Genomic DNA, 18,530 nt, shown 5'->3' on the forward strand with positions numbered 1-18,530 from the left:
CCTATATTACGCATTTCGTGCGTCTCTCTTGTTTTTTCAGATATCCTTCTTTCGCTTGGCACGTAAATTCCCCATGCAGATAAGCGCCGCACCGTGTTCGAGCCAAGAGTGCCCACAGTGCACACAAGTGTATTTGTGAAGTTGTTTTAGGACTGTGTTCAATGCCTTGAACTTAAAGAAAAAAATAACTGACATATTTTTATTTACGTTGTTGGGAGAAGTTTTAAGTTATTTACTACGCTATAAATATTCACATCTTTTTCTATTATAACCAAGCTCAAAGTCAAAATGCAACGAATTTGCCCGGTAGAAATTACCGGAGTATAAGTTTCGACTGGTTGCTGTCCGTTTCAATTTTCAACAGCGCACTAGCGGCAGCTGAACCTCTATTAAGGTGGCGATGCTGGCGAGCTGGTTAGTGTCTAAGAAACAGCACAGCATACACAGACAAGAGTAGTAGAAGGAAACGGAACGAGCGCCTTCTCTGCGCTGAACCTTTAGCGCACACTAGAATGTCTCCATATATCAAACGATAAAGAACATGGATGCCGGCGTTCGCGGCGTGCTCAACGAGCGTAGATTACAAGTATAGATCGTTCATTTATATGAGTCTGTGTCTTTTTGCGTTCACCGAGGTCTCAACCGACCAAGTTTGCCGCGAACATCTGAGTGCGCAACATCGGAAGTTCTGCGCGGGTGCTGGTTTTCGTAGCGGCACTGGCGTTAGCCTAGCGTATCATGTCAGCTACTTAGCTTGATCTGGCTTGATTTATTCGTTTGCGCGTGTTGATAATCAATAATGATGTTAGCCCCCGTAAAAGCGGCCGCACTGCTCTTTGAATTGTGAAACCGCCGTGATTGCGACCATGCTTCCAATACCGAGAAGATACATACACAGATAAAACTTCGCGAGCCATTTGGCTGGAGACAATCGGGTGTTCACCTCGCGTCAAGTTTGTCCAGTTATGTTCCCGTAATTTCCCTTTGAAAGGCAAGTAGCTCTTGAGCTTAGCAACGAATGCTCTGGGCCTGCCTAAGGGAATATTTTTAGGACGTGCTTTAATGGTGCGTCATGACGCTTACCCACCCTGCTGGCCGATGCCATGCGGAAACGAAAGAAGAACAGAGGAACTAAAAAAGCTATATATTTAATTTAGTTTATATTTTTTTTTTGTCCTCTCGGTTGCTTTTTAAGTCAACTGCTTTTGCCGGATAGGGCTCGATTTATTTGGTTGCACATGTTGACGCTGGATAGAAATGCCGGATCTAGTAAAAGCGGCCCCACTGTTTTGTGGATTGTGAGACCCCATAACTGCGACGACCATCGTTCGAGTTCTGAGAGGATGCATAAATGCACAAATTTTCCAGCCATTTGGCAGGAAGCCATCTGGTGCTCGCCTACCATCAGTGTCAGGTTTGTCCAGGTATGTTCTTGTTTTAACAGATAGCAGACCCAACCTTGGTATTATGGTTCCTTTTGGACGAGAGTGAATGGGGAGACCAGCCAACTGATATAGCATTTTAATAATTCGAAGCTAGAACGGGTTCACTATCGAGGCTCATTGTTTCGATGGCTGTCGGGGTCGCCCTCGGGAGTCCAGGTTGCAAACATTACCTAGTGGTGTATGACAGGTGCTCCAATTATCCAGACGTGGAGGAGCTTCATTACGCAACTGCTAATGGTGTGATCACCAAACTTTCTCACATTTTTTCACATCATGAAATACCATTGGAAGTTTGCACAGACAGAGGTCCGCAGTTTTCTGCAAAAGAATTCAAATACTTCTCTACGTGGTATTATTTTATTCATAGTCTCAAACCTTTGGTATCCCCGCTTCAATGGCCTAGCGAAGAAAGGCGTCCAAGTGGTCAAGCGGATAATCCGCAAAGCACAATCAACAGAATATGACTTTTTTGTTGGGCCTGCTCAGCTACCGTGCGGCTCCCCTCTGGAAGGCAGTCTCTCTCCATCAGAGCTTTGGATGGGTCACGGTATCCGAACCCTTGTTCCTGACTTTTCTTAGAGCCCAGCACCACCTGTTCGAACGCACACCCAGAACCTCAAAAAGGAACGACATCTAGAGCCTCTGCAGCCAGGAGACACCGTTCGTATTCTAAACAACGGAAAGTGGTCCATGAAAGCAACAGTGGGGCTGGACGTCGCTCCTAGATCTTGCAGCGTCATCACAGAAGATGGCAGGACGTTCCGTCACAACCGGCAACATTTCCTGGACGTTGACGAAGATTGTGATTCAGGGACAACAGAAGAAAACGGCGACTCAGAATCGAAAAATGCTGGGCAACCGGAGTCGCCTGGACCAGATTCTACATATGAAGATACAGAGGACTATGAAGTACCGCAAACTCAGACACAGCAGGAGTCCTCATCACGCCGATCTGGCAGATGTAGCAGGCTTCCAATCGAAGTTATGATATGTCGTTCTAACAGATGCCGTACTTTTTTTGGTTTCTTTTCTCGTTTGTTTATGTTTTTGGTATTCTAACATTTCTGTCTAGTCCTAATTTTACATTTTCCTTTTTCTTTTTTATAACTTTAGAGAAAAGAGGATGTACGACGAGGATAGCTTTGAGGTGCTTAAATAAAAGAGGACGACGAGGGAGTCGTTCCAATCTCATCCTGGTGTCCCGTCCATCACCCGCAGTCGTTCATCGTAGACTGATACAACCATGAGCTTCTCACGCACTGTATTCCTTGCCGAGGCCAGCTTCCCACGCAAGTAAGAAAACTCGCGTTTCGAACGCAGTTACTGAGTCCTCTGGCTGCCGATTAAGTTTAAGTGTGAACACTGCGATGCTAAGCAGATACAACCGAAACCAGGCCATTTCACGCAATTCAGGTCTCAGCTTTCCTATTCCTCGAGCCATATAACCTTCGTCAACACCACGCGCCACTCAGGAGTGGTAAATCCTTCGCGAAACCAAAAAGCGCGTTTAAAAGAACTAATTCAAAGCAACCTACTTGGCTCATTGCACCGTAACCAGAAAATATCCCGAAGCGTGAAAGAAGGTTAAATACCTCCCCACCAGATGGCTCGGTCAAGAAGAGTAGTGGGAAGTAGCTAGGCCAGGTAGCGCTGGTACCACCCAATTCCTAGGCCTTAGAAATAATTTTGCTTCCTTGCGCAGCCATTGCGCTTCGTGCATGTTTATTATACACACACGTACATACATTTCATGTACTAGATCACGTGATACCGTCTGTTGAACATCATATACAATGATCACATACACAGAGCATGCAAAGGTCGACATGAACACCCACTACCCCGATTACTAATACCGAGGGCTGCGCTTCCACCTTTTATTGATGTCATTCTTTTTTTTAAATACGTATTTTCTCGGTGATCACCTTAGCAATAAATAATATCCCTTGTATGTTGATACTTTTCTTTCAGTAATATTATTCCTCAGAAGTTGTTTGCAATGGGCCAAGAGAAATTTTTTTAGAAAAAAGTAAGCGTCTTTGCAGCCACGTGTTCGCTTTCCCTCAAAGCACGTCGTAGAATGGCGCGAGGAACGCGTTTTTCTAACGTTTATTTGTTATTGTTTTTGCGCTGTCCGTGTGCGGCCCTAATAGTCGTCTTGAATTCACCTCTCTATAGGGGAGTATTCACTCAGCTCGAACCATGGCCGCAATTTGTAGCAGGTTTTGTGCACGGCTAGCTACGCTGTGGCGAGTTTACAATCAAGCTACTCGGCCACGAGTCGACTGTCCACTTAACCCTATCCGGCTCAGATTCGTTGGAACTATTCCGGAGGAAGCGGCGGGGGGGGGGGGGGGGGGGGGGGGGCAGTGGTTATGGTAGTGGGGAGCGAGCGAGATTTAAGGTTGCATCGTAACGATGCACTTTTAAGGGGGAAGGGAGTAATGCCGCGTGATGACCGATAAGGCACACAGTACTTCTAGAAGATAAGTGTTTCTCTTTCCGCCGAGTATAAAAGATTAGGAGGCCAGAATGACCTTGCCGAGTCAGTCTCGCCCTAGCTCACTCCCGAGCGTCCCAGGTCGAATATTCCAGATATGGAGATAACCGTGGCTTTGCTGACTCATTCAGACTCTCAGGACAACGACGCACTAATTCTCGCTCCAGCCAGCTATGACGAAGACGCCGTGACGTTCCCTTCTGCTGTTCCAACGTTCACCGTTTTTCTTTATTTGGTTTTTGGTACAAGTATGTTGATTAAACCTGACATAGTAACACTAAAGCCCCTTTATATGGAAAAGTACCGACATCCTTTGAAGATTGCCACCTGCATTCTTGGGCCAATCCAGGCGGCCATACAGTCGACGCGCGGGTGTAAAAAAGTAAAACATAAAGATAAATGGTGTGCACGTCAGATGAGGAGGGAGAAGGAATGCCTATTGTCGGAGTGCAGTGCTAAGCTCAAGTCTCCAATCAAATAACGCCGACTGTGCAACGTCACGGTTTTCATCGTCTTTCTTTGAGCACGTCCTTCGAGGCTGTTAGACCATGACAGTGCGCTTTTTGTATGTATTTGCTTGTCTTTCATCCTTTGACTGCACCCTAACTCAAGTCTAGGAAGGGCGTCTGCTATCTTGGGCCGATCCAGGCGCCGCTACAGTCAACGCGCGGGTGTAAAAAGAAAAAAAAAAACACAAAGGTAAATTGTGTGCGCATAAGAGGAGCAAGGAGAAGATGTCGCTACCTTTCTTATTCAGGGTCATTTAGTAACCCTGAAGCGAGGGGACAAAAAAGAGACTGACAAACACATGCACAGGGTTTTGTGTTTTTCCGCGCTTTTTCTTTTTCTCCTCGCTCAAGGATTACTATGTCTATCGTTAACCAGCTCGCCTGCCCACTTGCTTTAACTTCGATTAAATCTTTATTTTCAGTTTACGCCCGTCGCACCTTTTCTATCTGCGACAATATCCTAAGAACGGCTGTAATTCTCACTATCATGACGAGCAAAAAAGTAGGGGCCTACGTTCACTTACGTGTATTTATCGTGATGCTCGGGCATTCTCGTCAGATGGAACAGACTCTGTTTTTTGTCCGGGTAGAGACCATCGAGCACAAGAGCCGCACTCTTGAAGCACCTGCAATGTAATCAGCAAAAGGTGTAAACCTCTAGTCTTTATATGGCGGTTTCCCTCGGGTTCTCTGTACATCTATAGTGGGACGACCCTAGAGTTTTGCAGGTTTAAAGGTACTCGCATGTATTAGGGAGAAAGCAAGTTATTAGTGGCGACATGGTGTCGAAGAAATATATCTATTCAAAATAATTACTTATGTGATGTGAGCTTTTTTCTGAGCTTGAGACACCTCACCTGCACGGGATGATTCAGCGCTAACGGCCGATAGTAGGTTGTGCATGTTCGCAAACTGCTTTTCCGATCAATTCTAATCCACAATAATAGTTTAACCATGTAACACAGCGCACATTTTAAACTTCTCGCAGCTTCATTGTTGGAGTTGAAGGTCATACCCCTTCGTAGCTAAAACCGTATCAAGTCGTGCGGTATCGATGGGTCGGGCACACTTACTGGTTGAATTAGCGAATGCGGTCTGCACCGGGCCGATTATTATAAGCGTATTTTTTTTAAGTGATTGGCAGTCTTGATGCGGTCGCTGATGTGAATAAAACAAACTACTTAAATAGAAGCTGAAGCACTTTTCAAGAAATCTGAGTTAGGAGCGAACGCTTTTCAGCAGCTGTGCGTGGGCGCCGCCATAACCGACATTCAATTTTGATTTCCTCCTATAACGTTTACTTAATTTCGTCATAACCATGCCAGGGCAGTTTATTGCCATTTTAGATACTACTGTGTCTTTCTCATCAGCATTGGCCTTTGAAGAATCTCGTCAACGCCCGTTTCACTGGCTCGGTATTTGGGTAAGAGAAGAGAAGGTCAGCAATGGCGGCTGTAATTTGGCACGTGTGCAAATCGTCTATCGCTTTTTGTCCCGTGAATTCAGTTATCGCACTTATCTTTGGCAGAGGTAAACGCAAACCGCATTGATTTTGAAAAATATGTCCAGCAATTGGGTGCGTTAGGCAGCGACTCGGGAGTTACGACTCAAGTCACTACCACTACCAAACGGTCCACGCGCACTTGCGGTACTCGGGACTTGAGTCGAACTCCGGAGCTCCGTCCACATACTCGGTCTTCGTGGAGTCAAATAGTCATATTTCCGGAAGAGTGACGCAGTTCCACCTGGTCCAGCCAAGAGCAGACGCCGATCGAGAGCAGCTCGAGCTCGTTTTGGTAGCCATGTCGCTACTGCCGGTTTGTCCGGCAAACGTATCTGATAAACCGACGGACTTCACAATGGATGTATCATCGCAGAAGCAACGAAATGTGATTCGAAATATTGTGCGGCATTGTGATGAAATGGAAATGTGGCGGTAGTCTTGCGTGATGCTTGAAGTTAATCGTCTGCGTCCTTATGTCCATCTTTTCGTTGGATTCGCTACTCGTGAGCACGTATAGCTTCGCAAACAATGTTTGTTACTTCCTCTTGCTCGTGTCCACCAGATGTTTTCTGTGTTATTTCAATCTTATTCGTGTGATGTGAGTTGATGGCAAACGCAACCTTGAGAACGCAACGGTTCTTGTTTGCATGCATGTACATTGCGTTCGTTCTTTGTTCCTGAGGCGGTTTCACTAAATTATCCCATAGCCGCCCCGCTAAAGAAAGCAGCGCAGCTTCTGCATTCTGATACGGTGTGAAATACACGCGCAAAACATCACAATCTTACTTTGTTTACGTGTTTTTTTTTTCAAGTGACAACTACGTGAAATAAAGCTGGAACATAACCATTACTGGCAATAGACAAAGTCAATTAAATTCCGGCTGTGCTTATGAGAAGTTGCATTCGCTCCAGCCTCAAGTTCAGGCGTCATAAAGACCAAACAACGACCCAACCTTACGCTTGAGCGGCTGCAGCGTCCAATTTGCGTCTTTTATGTTCTTCTGCCTGCATGCCGGCCGTCTTACAATGTTCCCCGAGAAAGGCACAACAAAATGAACCAACTGGAACTTGCCACAGAGGGAGCAAACTGCTGTCTGGAGGTAATCTAAGAGCCCGTGTAATGGAGACTCCGACGGAGTGACTCGAGTTGGGGTCAAGGAGTTTGCGATCTTGTCTGCTGATATCCTCTCTGTCACCAGTTATCTGTCTCCAGAGCGTCGTGACGTCATCGCCGGCGTCCCCAAGCCAGCTTAGTGGCGAGCAAGGGTCATCCGATTCCGCTGATGTCGTCACTTTTGCTAGTTTTTCTCTTTATTGTCGCGCTTTCTCAAGCTCTTGTATAGGCTCCCTACGGGAGCTAGATTTCCGCGTTCATCCCCGTAGCGCCATCTTTCCTGCGTGGCATTTGGAGCCTGCTCCTCACGCGACTGAACTCGGAGAATAGCGACGCCGCGCGTTCGAATCGCACGGCGCGATCAAAAGCAGGGGAACGTACACCGGGACGCATGCAACGTCCACTTGCCTGCACGGCTTTTGAGTCTGCTCCTCACGCGATCTGATCTCGGCGAATAGCGGCGCAGCGGCAAGTGGAAAACAGACGCGCAACTCTTACTCCCGTTGGGAGCCTATACAGGAACTCTAGCACTGCCTTCCGACCCTCGGCGCGCCACAGCGAGCGAGTCTACGTCGGCAGTCCAGTTGGTTATAACGACGCTCCTACCAAGGTTACTAGAACAACTTAGTTGGGGAACTGCCATAGGAGCCTGCTTAGAAAAAGTGCCTCCGAACCGTACTCGAGAACCGAACAAGACACGATCGCAACGCCTCCATTTCTCCAGCAGCCGCCACTCCGGGAACTGCACGGCTGCAGGCATCGGTTCAGTCGGGCGCAGGGGCCGGTGGCGCGATCTCGCAGTGTCATCTCGCCGTAGCTATGATGATGATGATGATGAAGTACGTTTATTGCTTTCATAAATAAAGCTCAGGCGATTGCTCTACGGAATGGTGAAGAAAAAAAATTCAAAAGAGTTTTACTGAGGCCCGTTTTCTCCAGGTAGAAAATGACGAATCTGAGCAGTTGAAGTTTTCTTCCGAAATCTCCTGCTGGACTTATCCATTCAATAAGGTTATTGGACTTGTCTTCATGATCTATTCCTGCCTGTGCACGCTCCCTTTTTCTTCTGAGGTGTTTGCAGTTCCACAGGAGAGGATCGGTATTTGATGGGGTCTTCTCTACAAATGTTACTCTCTGGTAGTTTGGGTATGAATTACTGGTCTTGTCTCAAATTTGTGCGCGTCTCCTATTTCTTGAGAAGGTGCGGGGTTATAGCACTTCCTGTCCTTACCCTTCTCAAGAGAACTGTTTGGTATCTTTTGAGCCCAGAAGAGATGGGGTCCTGTTCTTCGACATGCCTATTTCGTAGTTGCTGCTGTAGTTGCTTCTTTGCCTTATTTATGAAAGCTATAGGATCGTAATGTTTACTCAATTTTTTTTTTAACATAGTAGAGTACGGGTGATCTCGTTGAGATTGGTCTGGTCTGTCGGAAAGGAGGGAACGACTGTACTCTTTCGCGACTTTGTTGGCAATCTCATTCCCCTTAATCTCGGCGTATCCCGGGATCCAACGCAGGAGCATCGTCAGATTCTTATTCTTCTGTTTTGTTATTGCCACCTTGAAGATTTTTCATATTGTCGGACTTACCGCATGGAGTACCTCACACATTCTAATAACCACTTCTGAATCGGTAAAATTGGTTATTCTTTTCTTGTCGATTGCATTGTTGCTTGCGTGTTCTACTGCACCCAAGACTGTTTGCGCTCAGGCTTCCTGCGGCGTGTCTGCAGCTTTTGGGTTTGCCCATGCATGTGCCTATGTTTAAGAGGTGAAAGGCTATCGTTGCTTTATTGTTGCTGACCGCCGCGTCCGTATAGTATATCGCTACCTCGGGGTCATTGCGGATGAGCTCAATTTTTTCGTTGTGTTTTTTGGCATATTGTCGTCTTCTTTCTTGATGATCAGGGCCCATCCTCTTAGGAACGGGCGTGCCTTGAACTACCGTTATCCGTTCCCATGGTGATATCTGTTCCGGAAAGTCATCCAGCTCGCTCTGTCTTGATTTAGCAGATTCATAATACGTCGCTATTGTTTCGTGATGAGCATTTCAATTTTATGAATTTCTTACTGTGTCGCTCATAATTCCTCAAAACTCGGGAAAGGGACAGATTTCTGTTATTCGATCTTGACGTTTCGACGTAATCCTGCAATGCACCGTCTCGCATCGTTTAGTAAACTCTTTAGTTTCTGCAGCTTCTTTTTATCGATCTTGTAAAATCTTAGCCCATACATAATCTTAAGATGAGCACCGGTTAGTCAGTGTTCGAGCCACTTTTTCTCCCTTCCCTCCGAGTCTGTTTGCAATTCTTCTGATTAGCGATGTTCCTTGTTTCCACGTTTTGGTCATTCTTTCTACCCATTTAGTTGGGTCGTTCCTAACATTGACCATTATTCCCAGTATTTGGTGATCATCTGTCCTTTCGACAGTTTTTCCGTCAAATTTTAGTTCCACGTTGGCAGGTGCCTTATAGCCGAAAATCATGTATCGGTTCTTTTCTGCCGATGGATTAAGTCCAATCGATTTGAGATGCGTATCGATCGTGTTTAATCGCACTTGCAGGATTTCTTGCTGGCGGTTCGAGTGGTCTCTGTTTGTCCATATTGTTATGTCATCCGCATATACAGTACAGCAAAGTCCTTCTATTTTGTTCAGCTCCCACAGCAATAGAGAGAACGCGAGGTTGAACAAAGTCGGTGATATTATCGATCCCTGGGGTACGCCGATGTTGTTAGACTTTACGGAGCTGAGGTGCTGACCTACTTCAACGGCATACGTTCTATGTTTCAGAAACGCTTTAACTAAGTTAAGTGGCTTACCCAGTATTCCTTATCATTTGAGGGTATGGAATTTGGCTTGGTATGGGAAGCGAATCGTAGGCCTTTTTGATGTGTACGGCCACGAGGATTCGTACTTGATAGTGCTTTGTCGGAGATCTTAGAACTCCTGATTGAATTACTAGCTAGAAGGTTGTCATGTGTCCCAAGATGTTTTCTAAAACCGGTTTGTGCCGGATGGAAGATTTTTTTCTCTTCTGTTATCCAGTCCATGCGGCCGAGAACCAAATTGACTCGTCGCTAAAGGCCGCCGCTGTAATTGTATTCTGATCCATTTTGGTCTTGGTGGTCGCGAGCGGTTCGGGTTTCAAGGTGAATTTCCCAACTGAGTGTATGAGTAACGTACGCTCCTACTAATGAGATCGAAAGAAAGCTTATGACACCTAATTTTAAGGGTCCTACATTACAACTTTTAATGTTGCTCCGAATTCAAAAACCTCTTCAGCTTCCGTTTAAGCTGCATTTAGTGCATTATAAAGGTTAGACAAATGTGCCGCATTGGCGGTGTCTTCCCTATCTCCTCCGCAATGCTTTTTCGTTTTCACCGAATATCACATATTGGCCTCGAGATCGACATATATGAGGCGGCGCAGCTGTCGCGCTATCATCATCATCAAGGCGGGGATAGAAGCATGGCCGCCCCATAGGCTTTCCAAGTTCACGCGCGGGGCGGTGTAGATTCTGGCGTTTATTTTGTCGCATAGTATTGGTAGAAAAACGATTTTATTAGTAAATGTTGCGGTACTGTTCAGTGCTTCAGTGAAGATTGAATCGTGTTAAGAGCGTATGGCCTAAATTAAAATAATCGCTTTTTTTTATGCGTCGTCTGCTTTAGGGAGACGTTTGAAGCATGAACCACCACGACGGATGCCTGTTTCCAGGTGAACAGCGTTATTTATGTTAAATATTTGTGTCTTTAAAAAGAAATATATCGGTTCCCCTGCGTGGAAGTTCAACAAAACAACAAATTCCAACCCGAATACTTACATAATTTTTAGTACTGTGTGTTGTGGAATCGCAGGTTCTATGCATATTTTTGTTACTTTTAGCTTTCGCAGCAATATAAATATTTCGTATTGAGAAACGTTAGTATTCTATCGGAAGTTACCGTGATATTGTTAGTCGCTATAAGTAAAAAGTTTCGTTGCCGCCAATGTTTCCCTTTCCTGTGACATGGTGTGGGTACGTTTTTTCAGAGTCGGAAGAATTAATTCTACTACATTGCGATGAGGACAGAGTGCCCCTTCTATTTGCAATCCGCAAACTGTTCGTTGGTAGGACAACCAAATTGGGACAACTAAAACAAGTGAAACAAACCGTTCAAATATATCTGCCGCGTGTGGAAAAAACAAGTGTTACCGAGCAACGCAGCAGCGTGCCTTTTGTTAGATGCTCTTCTCGGTGGCGTGGGATCAGCCGCTTTTATTTTTCAGAGAGGGCCGCGGATGTCGAGAGGATAATATTATAGATTTCCGGCTAAATATTCTTCTATTCAAACGTAGTAAACTCTGCAGCTCCAACAAACTACCCGCATCACGACACAAAGAGCATCGGCCGCAGCGACACTCTTTTCGTGATGAGGGCTGGCGACTTTCCTTAGAGTTTCCGATAACCCTTCGCCGTAACCTAACGTATATCGAGACTGAGCGGTTCATCGATTAACCTTCAGAATATTCAAATAGTGCTTTAATTGCGATCTTGTTTTGCCATTTATTTGGAAGTTTGTTCGGGAGAAAGTTATGAAAAGGGAAATTAAAAACAAAATGCCTACTTTAATATTTTTCACGTCTCTTCTTTTGGACACAGGCTTACGCGGCAAATCTCTTCTGAATAGGTACTTGTAATTGTCATTGAGGGTGATTATACCGTTTAAATGGTAACCCTAAAAATACTTTCTTTTAAAAGGCTTTCTTTTAAAAGAAAGCCTTTTAAAAGAAAAAATACTTTCTTTTAAAAGGTAAAAAAATGTAGTTTTAACGCCTTTCATGCACTATTGCCGCACGCGCAGCTGGCCAAGTAGGCAGCGCAGCCGTGGCTTAACGGTTATCGTGCTTGGTTCACACGCGAAGAGCCAGGTTTCAATTCCTGGGAGCGACGCGTCTTTTGCTTATTTTCGCACTTTAGTGTTCTGGTAATTTCGAGAATGCTCTTGCTTGTTAGAGGCCACCTGTTCTACGCACCAAACTTTCTAAGGCGCTTGTTCCAGAATCTCACGCGTGTACATAAGGGGCTCCGCGTGCTGAGCCGCAGGCAGTCTTGCCATAGCGTTCTATCCTGCCGCTACGCCGACTTCGACGCCTGCGACGCTGTCTTGTTACCTTCTGTTTCCTTTTTGCTTTAGGGCACAAGTTCGCCCCATCAAACGTTTCAGTTTCCTCAGTTATTACTTGCTCGTCACCTCGTCATTCGTGACAATATGACTTAAGACAAATCAACGAACGGATTTACAATGGATTAGTCTATTAAAAGGCGCAATTAGACTGGTTAATTTTTCAATCAACCAAATCAACATTCAATGTTTTATGAAAGCTATGGATTGTGGCGAGATAACACAACTATATGAGTAAATATTTGGGTTTTATAAATATAAATACTTAGTTATTTATAGCTATTAATATAAATATTTAGGTGTTTATTTAGCTAATAATTTGTCCTGGAATGTTCGTGTCGATAAGATCATATCCTCAGGTAATCGCTCTCTTGGTTATATTCCGTGTAATGTCAAGTCCGCTCCTTCTACCGTCTGAAGACTTCTCTATATTACTCTTGTTCACCCTAAATTTTAATACGCCTGATCGATGTGGCATCTGCACCATTCATTTCTCACCAATGCAATAGACGCAGTCCAAAACCGCGCAGCTCATTTCACTCTTTCCGATTACTCCTGTTTTAGATCGCAGCTCTTAGGGGCCCGTTTCCGGCTTGAGCGGCGTCGCCGTCGGCGTCGGTGTCGCTGTCGGCGTAACCGCGAGGTCATGTGACCCCCTTAAGGTTTCGTGACTCCCCAGGTCACGTGACCCCGCCACCCCCCCCCCCCCTCCAGGTGCTGACCCCCCCCCCCCCCCCCCCCCCGAGGTCACTTGACCCCCTTGAGGTCACGTGACCCCCCTGAGTTAACGTGACCCCCTCCCCCAAGGTCACGTGATCCCCTGACGTCACACGACCCCCCCTTGAGGTCACGTGACCTCGAGGATTCACCTATCCCTTAGTACCCTTCCATCCTCCTCCTTAAGAGCTGCACTCTAACCGGCATTACAGGGAATTGTAAACGGCTTTCATTTTTCCAGTGTCACTGAAATTAAATCTCAATTAACCCTCCCTGCCCTTTCTCTGCGTCGCCAAATTTCCAGGCCCTGCCTCCCCGCATAAAGTGTATTATTCGCCCTCTTTAAATCAGTCTCCCCTTAGCCCACCCAACTATGTTTCTTTAAGACTGGACTACACATGCAAGATTCTCCGGCCCAAGACCAAATCTACAGCCCACCAGCCTTCACTTCTACCCGAAACTATTATGGACTGGAATGGCCTTCCCGATAACATCGTCACCATCACAGATAACACCGAGTTTCCCCTCGCACTAATCTACTACTCCCCTCTGTAATGCCCCTCGGGGCGCTGAGGGTATTTGTAAGTAAATAAATAAATAAATAAATATGTGAACCAGCGGTTCTACAAACGACAACACTAAAAATTATGGTAGCATACGACTTAATATTATTCGCTTTGCTGAATTTACACGCGTGTGAAACGACGCAACACAACGACAACAGAAAAACGGGCGTTTAATAAGAAGGGCCCAGCTGAGCCGGAAACGGGCTTGCGTCGTCCAGATTCAGCTTCTGAAAGTGCGCCCAAAGAATTTGCCTCGCCGGAAGTACCCACGAGCGATCGAGACAAAAGGCGTTTCATCACGGCGCTGACGGCAAGTTTCGCCGCGTTGCGGGACTGGTCTTCTTGACTTCTGTGTTCGCGCAAATATGGGAGACCGTGGTTTCTATAACCGCAAGGCGAGGCTAAAGATGGACAACTAGTGTGTTCTTCTCTTTGCGATAACTGAGTGGAATTCTACTATTTCGGGTCGAGATAATGCGATTTCTTTTCACTTGCGCCAAGATAAACAGTGCCAAACATACTACTGTTCTTAGGATGAGCTTGTTAGTACTGGGTAAACATTTCTTAAACGAACTAAGCGTAATTTGTTTATATAATCATATGAGCTGAAATTCTTCCAAATATAAAATTGTCGCACTCCTCCTTTCAGAACATGCAGAACAACGCCAACGAAATGGTCTATACCTCGCAGCGTACTGCACTTCTTATAAAGTAGGTTGGCCTTGAGCGGAACTATACATTTCTTTTTTTTCTATTAAGCAATCAAAGAGGAACAGGGGCGACTTTACATGAGAGGATGAACATGTAATGACGATAATTAGGGATTTCATGATGCGAAATCAGCATACAATATGCTGTTCCGAAAAACAATTATTTAAAGGACACTCTGTACAATTAATAATATTGAATATTTTACTAAACGAAACTTATAACCAGATTAGACAGCTCTTTTCTAAGAATGTGCGAACCACAAAAAAAAAAAACCTTACCTGTATTTCGGACTGCTTCGCACGATTGTTTCGTTGGGGTCACACATCGAGAAACCAAGATAACGTTCCCTGAGGTATTCTCCGACTTTCCGCATGGTTTGTTTACCCCGAGCTGTGAGATTCCCCAAGCCGTCTATCCACAAAGTGCTGTTTCTATTCAAGTCAGTGGGAAATGTCGTCAGGGGTGCTCTATCACCATGACGGAAAAGACCAACCACAAGGTCTAGGCCTTGAGGCACCGAAGCATTTTGCTGAGCTTGAGTGCAGAAGGACGGTGGCGACACCAGAAGAAGGCAAATGACTTGGAGCAACGAATGTACCATGGTTCTTTCCTGATTCTGGAAGGAATATTGACGTATTTATCATTCAATCCAAAACAAGAGTTTGCGCATTCCGTATCACCATGTGAACATAATATGTATATAAATCTATATACCATTCCTAGTGCAGCAAAATTCACAGAGTAGAGAACTCCACCAAGCAACACTGACAGTCGCCATTAGGTGGGCACGAGGCATGTTATTGAATCTGATTCCTCGCCGGACGCTGATGCGGTACTCGTGTCCCACTAAAGCTCGGAGCACATGCCGAAACAATGGAACACTTGGGTAATTTTCGCAGTCGCCACAAGATGACCCGTGCTTTTCGAAAGGGTATAATATATAGAGCCAATAAAGGTAAATATTTCTTAAATGGTCGTACCTCGAATTCATCTTTACTGCACAAAGCGGTCAGAAACAACTATTAATATGAAACTTTACAGATTTTTTATCCAATTGCTTATAGAGTATAGATATGTTATAGTGTACAAAGTAGAGCAAAAACAGCTGTTTGAGCAGTGGAGGCCACTCGTTTAAGCTCACAATTTCTGATATGGGGGCAACATAGCAACCTGCTTGCAAAGCGATCTTTGCTTTTTGCCTCAAACACTAGAAACAAAAGATGCTCAATGACTGAATCATTTCATTACTGACCCCTAGAACAGCCACTGACCCCTAGAACAGCCACTAATGTATCTTCGTGCGAAAAGTATTTATTAGCATACCGGAGAAATTTCTGAGGTCGTCACAGTCCCACCCCTCACCCCTCCCCCCCCCCCCCCCCCCCCCAAACAAAAAAAGGTTGTTTTTTTGGTGTGTGTGTGTGTCTGGGGGGGGGGGGGGGGGTTGTTTCAAATATAATTTTTTTTAAGAGAGCGAGAGAGAGAGAGAATTACATTATGAGCAATATTTACTCTGCCGCCAGGCTAACGATGACGTTGCAATTATCATGAGCGCAGTCCAAAGCTCAAACATGCAAGCGTTCATTCTTCTTGTCTTTGACTTTGGCAGCGGCTGCGGCGTCAGTATGCACAGTCGACTAACAGCCACTAATGTGCTACTTTCAGTTTTCCGCGTTTTGCTGAATGCTGGTGGTTCGTACCGGAGAGCCACAGGCCTTAAGATTTTCTCTCGCTACTCAACGTGGCAGGTCATCCTCACGGATCTCTCACCGTCATTGCCCTGTACCTACCAAGCGCCATTCCGAGCGTCTCCAGCGACACCATCGTCTCCGTCAAAAGAGATCTTCGGGGACACGGACCATCCCTCTAACGTCTCGCCTGTGCTACTTTCAGGTTAGTCTCACCTTGGAATTTATAGAAAAAAGCACTGATTGCTGGTGCTGCTGCTCCTGCTAAACGTGAGTTTATTTTTAATCGTTTCTTGCCTTTGGCCATCTGGCTCTTGATGATTTCGTAGTATGACGATGTTCGTATTCAAAATGTCGAAGCGCGGTCGGCAGCGATGAAAATGTGTTGACGTGTTCGAAATGCGACTGTTTTTAACACAAGGGCCATTGCTCTGGTGTAACTGAGACAACATATAAATATAAAGAGGACGTTACAAGTCTTGGCGGTTCCCATGTTGCAAACCAGCGAAATCAATGGGGTGGGGGGAATAGGGAGGGGGAAGGGGGCAGCGAAACATAAACTGGAACTTAATTAGCGTGCTTGTACTTACGGATACAGAGCTTAAGCATGACAGCATGAAAACCTCGAAAACGGCCATTGACGACATCGAAGAAAACATTTAAGAGGTGTCTGAGAAATATGATGACGTCCTCGAAAACCAAGTTCGACAGGACAAAGAGATTAAATAGATTGGAAACCGCATGGTCACCGCGGAATAAAATCAAACAACTCCAGATTTGAATCAGCGATTTTGTGTGTCTATCAAGGAAACACAAAACCGAGGTTCATGGCATTATCAAAACTGAAAATTGGAACATGTTTCATAAAGTCGATGAAGTAGCGCCCAGATTGCAGCTTCCTCGCCTAAGAGTTAACGAGGTAGTTTCTATACAACGATTACCCGCCAAGGTGCCGCACATTATTATCCCCTTTGCCAGATGAACCATGAGAAAACAGTGGCTGCAAAACAAAACAAGTCTGGTCGGAATCAAGCACGATGCGTTTATGGTTGAAAATATGACCAAGATAACTATGGCATTCCTCTGGCAGGAAAAAGAGTGGGCTAGAGGGGCTCGCTTTCGGTACATGTAGCATGAAAATATCTTAACACGAAGACAAGACGATGTGCGAACGATGGTTGCAAAAAGCGAGGATGAGTTGTTCCGCCTTAGGAGGTAAAGCAGTCGTTCTTCCCATCTTTATTTAAAGAAGTGGTTCTCCCCTCTATGGCGAACCAAGCACCACTGCTTCCAAAGAACATATATGCCACCTTGAGAAAAGGAGTGGTTCCTATTTACTTGTTTTCATCTAAATGTACAGTCAGCAATAAAAAAAAAAGAACTTACCTTGAGCAAGAAGAGTGGTTGTTGTGGCGAGTTGGTTTGAGACCTTATGCAATCTTGCGCATAGCATAGACGAGGATAACAACTTGTGGTGTTCTGTTCTCCCTTTTGTACTCGTCCTTTTCTGTACACAAGATTGCATGCGAAGTTACCTTCAGCTTTTGTTCCCATCCTTTTGGAGTTTTACACACACACATATATATATATATATATACACATATACATATACACGAAAGGCTGCTTACGTTTTCATCGACCTATGACGTTTCTTCGTTTGAATTGAACTTTAAAGCGTGGCAGAGCATTGGCTTTTCTAATGAAAAAACAATCACTGCCTGGGATCTTCTGAGTGAAAATACTTTTATCACGAAAGATCCGGAAGTATTGTGTTCGCGAAAAAAAAAAAAGAAAAACATTTTCGCTGTTGTTTGCCGCTTACCCGACGCTGACATTTCGCCATTTCTTAAGTTTTTCAAATATTTTTTTTTCCTAACGGATGTGGCTATAACGGCGTTTGCGGTGGTGACTTCAATATAACTATATTTTCTGACAGCGCCACTAAAGGAAAAATAAAGATACTCGCTGGCGTGAAGTTATGTATCAATACGATTGCCAATCGCACAAAACTTACTTTGCACTTAACAACTCATTCATATTTAATTATAACTAATTTTTCATAGATTGAGAGAAAATGGGAATAACGCCAGGTTGTTCGCTGATAATTGCATCATTTTACGGAAGTAAAAACTGATTCGGACCAACTTAATCTCAACAGATCTCTTGCTCAGATTGGTGACTAGTGCAAGAAGTGGCAAATGTCACTAAATAATTCAAAGACTGTGTTTATGACTATTACTTGCAAAATAAAGGCTCTAAATTATCAGTATAGTATAGACAATGAACCACTAACCCGTTTTTTAGAATATAAATACCTAGGTGTCACAATAGAGAGTTTCAGTAATACGTATAGGGGCAAACGCAAACCCCCTACGTTAGCGTTAACGTTGCGTCGACGGAACGTTACAGAGCGCGTCCAATACGCACTTTTAGTACAGCGGAAGAAGAACGCATACGTAAAGACTGGTAGCGCCATCTAGATGTGCTCCTGTAAACTGCTTCAAAAAATCCAAGGCGGGTACTCGGTCAAGCCAATCCAAAGCCCCGATTCTCCTCGCTTTGTTACAGAAGTGCGTGTTTCCGTGTGCCTGTGTACGTGTTTTGTCTTTTT

General features: G+C 44.9%; 1 protein-coding gene across 1 annotated transcript in view; it reads right to left on the reverse strand.

Moving 5' to 3' along the window:
* Window positions 1–14,832, reverse strand: part of LOC115321954 (testicular acid phosphatase homolog) — a 33,146-nt gene extending 18,314 nt beyond the window's left edge. Inside the window, exons 1-2 of the mRNA XM_029982237.2 lie at window positions 14,510–14,832; window positions 4,979–5,080 (exon numbers count right to left, since the gene is read on the reverse strand). Of these exons, the coding sequence (XP_029838097.2) occupies window positions 4,979–5,080; window positions 14,510–14,832 (425 nt within the window). The remainder of the gene's footprint in view (window positions 1–4,978; window positions 5,081–14,509) is intronic.
* Between the last annotated feature and the right edge of the window lie 3,698 nt (window positions 14,833–18,530).

The sequence above is a fragment of the Ixodes scapularis genome, unplaced genomic scaffold, assembly GCF_016920785.2.
Source record: "Ixodes scapularis isolate PalLabHiFi unplaced genomic scaffold, ASM1692078v2 PGA_scaffold2__306_contigs__length_199485367, whole genome shotgun sequence".
NCBI lineage: Eukaryota > Metazoa > Arthropoda > Arachnida > Ixodida > Ixodidae > Ixodes > Ixodes scapularis.